The sequence below is a fragment of the Crassostrea angulata genome, chromosome 3 (genome assembly GCF_025612915.1).
Source record: "Crassostrea angulata isolate pt1a10 chromosome 3, ASM2561291v2, whole genome shotgun sequence".
Taxonomy (NCBI): domain Eukaryota; kingdom Metazoa; phylum Mollusca; class Bivalvia; order Ostreida; family Ostreidae; genus Magallana; species Magallana angulata.
This window is the reverse complement of record NC_069113.1, coordinates 40,851,782-40,859,538: the sequence shown is the minus strand read 5'-3', so window position 1 is coordinate 40,859,538 and position 7,757 is coordinate 40,851,782. Positions and strand designations below refer to the sequence as shown.

At 32.1% G+C, this 7,757-nt stretch overlaps 1 protein-coding gene across 1 annotated transcript; it reads right to left on the bottom strand.

Moving 5' to 3' along the window:
* Window positions 1-2,154: 2,154 nt before the first annotated feature.
* LOC128176886 (uncharacterized) lies at window positions 2,155-3,525 on the bottom strand. The gene is made up of 4 exons (XM_052843417.1): window positions 3,344-3,525; window positions 3,125-3,230; window positions 2,576-2,701; window positions 2,155-2,168 (listed from the first exon to the last, which is right to left on the bottom strand). Exons 1-4 carry the CDS (start codon window positions 3,491-3,493, stop codon window positions 2,155-2,157), a joined length of 396 nt encoding a protein of 131 aa, XP_052699377.1. The 5' UTR covers window positions 3,494-3,525.
* Window positions 3,526-7,757: the final 4,232 nt, after the last annotated feature.

Here is a 7,757-nt window from a genome sequence, read left to right as displayed (position 1 = left end):
ATGTGAAATAATGATCATCAAAGGTCAGAGAGCGTAATCAACTTGAATGTCAATGTAAAAAGAACGAACGACTTTCCGCTGGCATATTAACCAACCACCAGCTGTTGCTATTGCTATTTCCTATTGCCCTTGAACTGCAATTCAGAAAATTTAACAGAAATATGAAAAACTAAGATGTTATGTAATTATGTGTTTCTACAGTTTTCCAGTTAGAATTCCGTCTCTGTGTGAGAATGAGGTGTCTTATGTAAAACCAATTTTCACAAACTTCATAATCGAAAACTTTGAAAGGCGGTTGAATTATGATGTCAACAAATATAACAAAAACTGTGTTAAACGTAGACTGATAATAATTTAATATCAATGGGTTTAAAATGATTTAAACTTCTCATTAATCGTCTTGTTTACCCTTTAGTTATGACCATTTCCTCTTCATAAACTTCTCGAGAAGGACCAATTATTTCCCAAAGAATTTCATGTGAATTTTTATTTCTTAAAAGTTTACGTCAGTGCTCAGGGGTTTTTTCCCTGTGGAATACATGTATGCAGGGAATTGTCGTCGAAGGTGAGGTGTAAATAAACACATTTTTCTATGTAATGCCCTTTTACATGACACATTGTTTGAATTTTAATTTTATTTGTCTCAATTCATTTTGTGTGGTAAGGTAAAGGAAGTACCACATGTTGTAATGTTTTAAATCTGATACATTATCTCCTTATAAATTCTGAATTTACACTTTATGATATCTTATAATAATACTATCTAAAGGGAAATTCTTTCTTGATATTTGTTAAAATACTCAATTACAAGAAATATTTCAGTACATGTAAGACAAGAAACTTAATTTCACATGTTCCTAACGAGCACAATCTTTTGAAATCGACCAATGAACACCGCTTTGGCAGTATTTATAAACAACTTTCCACAACCATGCTGATTAATAGTCTCCATTGTAAGGTTCTTATTTTTGTTGCTTTTGAACTGTGTCCTAGAGCATTGTTTTTTAAATTTCTAATTGCAAATCTGATTTTCAGTATTTTATACCATTTTTATTTATGCGAAGATTCTAGATCTAGATCTTATTTATTTGAATTATTTCTTGATAACACGAAATAACTAAGTAAACTTTGACGTCGGTCGCTAAAGTTTATACTAGAACTTACAACAGTAGTTATAACATTTTAATGTACGCCTTTTTCAATTTTTGCCGTGTAGTGAACGGTGTTGCAAAGATAACCTATTGTACAATTTCTTTTGTTTTGTATTCGTATAAATCGTATCAAACTATGATTACATGTATTTTGACATCACAAATCATTATTTCAATATTGATTAGACCAAGGCTTATTGACTTAAAATTCGTCACAAGCGCAAATCGTTATTTTTAAATGAAATTGCTAAAAACCAAAGTAGGATTGTATAGTATTCTGTAATATACTCTCTAAAACGCGAATGGTGTTTAAAATTCCTGCTGAAAATACGCAAATAGCATCTTCAACCGATGTGTGTAAAAATTTCAAGGCATGCGCTAGTATTTGATTTTCATTATGAAATAATGACGTTAACAACATGACAATTAGGTAATTGAAAATACATTCAATAATAAAAACAACATTTTTGACATGGATTGTTATTATCAAGATTTACATAAAACATCATAATATAAATTACTTACATTTATGTTCACATAATTACAAATAGACGACTACCAATGTGAAAACTTAATCCCTAAATTAGCAACTCCTTGTCATAACTCTCTCAATCACATGTTGAATATACTGTGGATGTGGTAATTTTGACAACGTGTTTGACGTGTTTATTTTCACTTCATTGACAATTTTCCTTTTCTTGTCAAAGTTTAGATCATATACCTAACAAATATAAATGACTTAACCCTTCTGTTTATACTGTGAAATTCATCGGCTTTTTATCAACGATGACATCACTGTTACAATATAGAATGTAATGTAAAATAGCAATTACATGTTAATCAAGAGATAAAATAAAATAAAATAAAATTTGCACCACTAGAAACAACCATTATAAAAATCAAACATACTTGGCTTTTATAATTATCACATGCTTGATTTATCACCTCAGGAGTTGATCTCTCTCAATAAAATCAAAACGTTAGGGCGCACATTGTTTAATTGCTAAGATATTTTAACTGGAAGGGAAAAACAAAATATACAACCACAAAAGTTGTAGGCGTATTAGAGATTTTACTTTGATTACTCAAATGTCTCCGTCAAATAAGCATTCCTAAATTGTATACCTACATTTGTGATCAAACTTGCTGCTATGCTTCTGTCATAGCAAAAACTAATCTGTCGCATTCGAAGCAAAGTTTTCCAAATGTAGTTTATTTTTCCTATAAAAAATTTCACCTGTATCGGACCCATGTATAATTCATTTTGTTCTATGTAAATGCAATCACCATTATTATATCTTCATCGTTTTGGAAATTGAAAAGAAACATCAACTGTATGATTTATTGATACAAGGTTTCGTGTAGGAATATTTTTATGTAAGTCATTTGATAAAAAGAGAACTCTTTATCGATGCTCAAAAAACAATTCTGTCTCTGTAATTGTCTCAGTGTTTCATGCTCGTTGATGTTTCCAAGACCTCTGTGAAACAACGTGTCCAAGTCACGAGATTCCTCATGCTGACAATAAATGACAATCACGTGCGTTCTACCTGGATATAATTTATAAATTTAAATTTGCGAAAAAAGAATGTGCTTTAATATCAAATTTATTATTACGCCCAATCTTTTAAGATCCTATAAGTTCTTTCACAATAATTGTGGTACTGCTCTCTTGCAAGGCAAATTAATATACTTTACCGAAGTTTATGTTGAAAGATAATTAAATGACGTAAATGAAACAATTTACGTTGCGTCATATTTGTCATTTTGGCCTACACAAGAGCAGTACCACAGTTACCGTGAATGAAGATGCTACAAAGTATAATTCATAAAACATTAAATGATTCCAAATCAATGGTGTTCATCTCATACACATGTTCTTTAAAAATTATAATTTTTATTACATAAAAATTGTTAGTTACTTTTTACATGAGCTTTTTCAAACGTTCTTAGCTACATGCACCCTGACATACCTTGTCTTACAAGATTCTCAACAAAGTCGGACCTAGTTTTAGAAATATCCACCTTTGTTTCTAATATTATGTTTCTCTCATTCTGGTCCACGAAAACAAAGCAGACCTTGAGTAAAGAATAATGAAGAAAGACAGAGTTAAAATGAATCTATGCTTATATTTTTCGCCATATTTATTATAAATTTGTTTCGTTAGAATCAATGTTTCAAATTATTGTACCTTTGAAGCTAGTTCAACTGAAGAGACATTGCGGACCCCACTAAGGGATATATAATGATGTGTTATTTCTCCTATCACTGTTTCAGCAATGGTTTTATGAAGTTGTGCATTGGCTTTTGAAAAACTCACGACGGCTGTAGATTTTTCCATGTTAAAATCCTGTGAATGATTTCCTTTGTTTTGTTGCTATTAAAAATAATTGTATGGCAACTTTACTAGACGACAATGCATAAGTTACTTGACACAACAAAAATGAAAGATTGAGCAAAATATGTTTAATTTTTACCTGATTATAATAAATATCATTGTACATTTTGAATATTATTCTCAAATACTGCTGAATTATACTGTTTTGAAATTGCATTATTTAAACATGACATACCTCAATTCCTGATCTTACAATGACATATAGGTATAATGGTACTACGAGTAAAACCATAACAAAAATGACTATCCAAATCCAAAACACTGAAAATATAAAAATCATCATTATGATTTATTCAAACACTTCTGCGTATCCATTTTTTTAACCATACTGTTTTTTGTATTATTACTGCAGCAACATAAAATTGTATGACCCAGATTTTTTTCTATGGTAAATGTTCTTGAAAGTTCCATGGTTTTAGGATTGATATTTAATATTCGATTTTGCAGCCTGATATCTTAAAAACTATCATATATATTATTGAATTCCAGTTTTATATTTTTGATAATTACGCCATATGCTGAATATCTACTTGAGGGGGACAACAAAGCAATGGGACCAAATGAGAGAAATACTTATTCCTTTGATGGCATTTATCATCCAAGCATTTTACTGTGTAAGTGAATCTTTTTCCGTTTATCTCTGTAGGTGATGACAACTAAACTTATTCCTCTGTAGTTGTTTGTTCCCTTTATAGCTTAAAGACTGGAATATTCTATATGTGCGTCTTCACTAGGCATAGCATACTTGAAATTTGTAATGCTGTTGTCTTTGATTAAGTTTAATTCCTTGATTTGCTGTTCTCATGCTCATAATGAAGAACATAGGAGTTATCATGTCTTTTGTCCAATGTTTAAATCTGAACCACTAACTGCCAATTTGAATACAGACAGCCTTTATTTCTTCTGGCGTTTTACTAGGTACACGTATTTCTAAGTAAATATCAAATTGGAAACAGCATTTCCCATTGTTGACACATCCTTAGCTCCCTTACCCCCCCCCCCCCCCCACTTTCTCATCCCACTCTGTTTCTTTCTCCCCAGGATATCAAATCGCTTGCAATCATATTGAATTGCATTGCAGGTTTACGTTGATACATGTAGGACAGGTACATTTTTTTTCAAAGAATATGTGCAAATATTGTCTCGTGCGCACAATATAATCAAATGACATCATAGAACCGTTTTAACAAGAGATTGGACTTTCTGTGGGCTGTTACCATCTAGTTTGCTCATCAAAACAAGCTGTCAGATATTGACCTCCTTTTTTCTAATTCGCTAAGAGATGTTCATTAATATTCGTTGACTGTCAAAACCGGAAAGTTGTTTGCCAAGATCTGCACTGCTGTGCACTGCTGTGTGAAATTCACACTGTTTCAGCGATGTTTAAATAAACATCCCTGTATGAAGTCGGGCGAGTGTCATTGCGCTCAACATATTCATATCCATTAGCCAATGACTGGACAGTTACATGTAACCATGAGTAGACCCCGCCTTGATCAAATCGGGGTTTGTCACGTACTGCTCAAAGTCCAAGCTCTAGTTAAAACGGTTCTAAAATAAAAGTTTAATGTATACCGGTAATTCAATTTTTTAGCTCACCTGAGCTGAAAGCTCAAGTGAGCTATTCTGATCATATTGTATGTCGTCCGTCTGTCCGTTTGTCTGTCTGTAAGCAAACTTTTCACATTTTCAACATCTTCTCCAGAACCACTGGGCCAATTTCAACCAAACTTGGTACAAAGCATTTTTAGGTAAAGGGGATTCAAAGTTGTGAAACCTAAGGACAACGCCCTTTATAAGGGGAGATAATTAGTAATTACTGAAAAATTGTGAGAACTTTTCAAGAATCTTCTTTTCAAGAACCATTCGGCCAGAAAAGCTGAAACTTGTGTAGAAGCACCCGCAGATAGTGTAGATTCAAAGTTGTGAAAATCTTGGTCCCCGGAGGTAGGGTACGGCTTTAGTGGGGGTCAAATTTTTACACAGATATATATATATATATATGTATTTTTAACAATGAAAGCGCTTATGTTTTGCAGTTAGTCTTGCTTTTTTTCTTTTATCATATATATATATATATATATATATATATATATATATATATATATATATATATATATATATATATATATATATATATATACTATATAAACTTATGTCAAACATCCTTAGGTAGTGTAGATTCAAAGTTGTGAAAATCATGACCCCCCTGGGTAGGGTGGGAACATAAAAGGGGTCAAATTTTTACATAAGAATATATAGAGTAACTCTTTATAAAAATCTTCTTTTCGGAAACCAATTGACTAGGAAAGTTTAAAGATGTGTCTAAGTATCCTTAAGTAGGGTATATTCAAGTTTTGTTAAATCACGACCCTCGAGGATAGTACGAGGTCACAACGTACGGGGGGGGGGGGGGCAAAAATTTATATAGGAATATTTAGGGGAACAACTTTAAAAATCTTTCTCTAAAAAACCATTTGCAAAGAAAAGCTGTAGCTTTATTGAAAACAACCTCAGACAATGTAGATTCAAATGTGTTGGGCCTTATTGGGGATCCAATTTTACAAAGGAAATATTTTAAATATTCACGAAAGCTAAAATGTTGTAATATATATTTTTACTTATATGCATTCATTTTGCTGATTCGTTAAAATTGTTTAGACAAGGGGTTCAGAGTTTGATGAAGGGTTATATTCCATATATAAACAATTGCTTATTATCTTTTGAGAACTGCAATGCTCAACACGTGATATGACTATAAAATCATCCTGTTAGAAAAGGGACTAATGACAATAATCATAAGATTATCCAGGAGGAAAAATTGATTTTTTATTAATACAAGATCTACACGTATTATACTACATGCACATTGTTAATTGGAATAATGAACAATTAAGCTGATTTTTATCATACATTTTGCTCCTCAGGTCAGCGATGTGGCCCATGGACCTCTTGTTTGATGCCCCCTCGATGAATGGTACTCCCAAGGTTTACCATGTATCAGTTCACCATTAGTTATTAAAGAAAGTAAGTCGGCGCAGTCTACTGATAAAGAATCTATAAAATACTCAAACTAATAATATGGATGACTTAATCAATTGACCTGCATGTTCTCTATTCGGAGAATCTAGCTTTTATTTCCAATATATATTACAAATTTTACACGGAATGAAGCAATTTATACATGTAAGCTGCAAAGTGGTAAACGGAAGATTCAACATAAAACTGTCCCATTTATCAGATGCTTTGAGACCCCTTTTCCGAGATTGCATATACATGTAGATAGTAAGATAGAAGTCTCCTTTAATGGTGTATGAAATGGTATTGTTATATACACTCTTCATTGATATTTGAAAAGGAATAGCTGAAACTTAGACGAAAGTATTCGATATAGGAATTGCAATCAATCGTGCGCAAATCTTTTGGAATTAAAGAAGCCTGCCAAAAACGTTTTTAAAAAGTTAACAGACAATTTGACGGAGCCAGGCATAAAATCAGAAAAAAAGATCACTTATTTAAGGAACATGGAATCATTCTTTGAATATTATTAATCCAATAAAGCCCAAATGGCTTTATGAAAGAGTTGATCACGCCGAACCGTATTTGATCAACATAAAATTCAAAGAATGATTTTTATTATATATTTATAATTTTCAGCAATTGTTCTATTAATATCAGAGAAAAAGACACTGGAACACGTAAATATTAAGGTTTTATTGGATGAGCTAAAGATAAAGAGCAGCCCAATTTAATACAAATGAGATCAAGATACAGAGCACCTCCCTCTCCCGAATTAAATCTCCAGGAAAACTGCACAAGAAGTTCATGCAACACCTTGTAGGACCGTAACAAGAATCTGAAAGTTGGATGTTTGTCAAGGTTCTGCTAACAATCTGTACAAAAAAAGCTTTAAAAATCTTATTGGTAAGAAAAGAATTCTATTATTTTCCTCCCAACAGACAACCAGAAAAATAAGTACGGTGGGGGTTACTCAACAAATTTCTTGTATATTTTAGTTAAAGTGTAATTGATACATACAAGTGTCCTATATATAAGTGGGATTGATAAACACTTGTTATCCGCCAATAGGGGGAATCTGGTAGACTGTTAGACTGTAGTACATTACATATTAGTTCTACATGTATACACAAGCCATCTTTGTAATCAGTAAGGATCAGTGGTATGCTACATCCAGGACAAGATATAG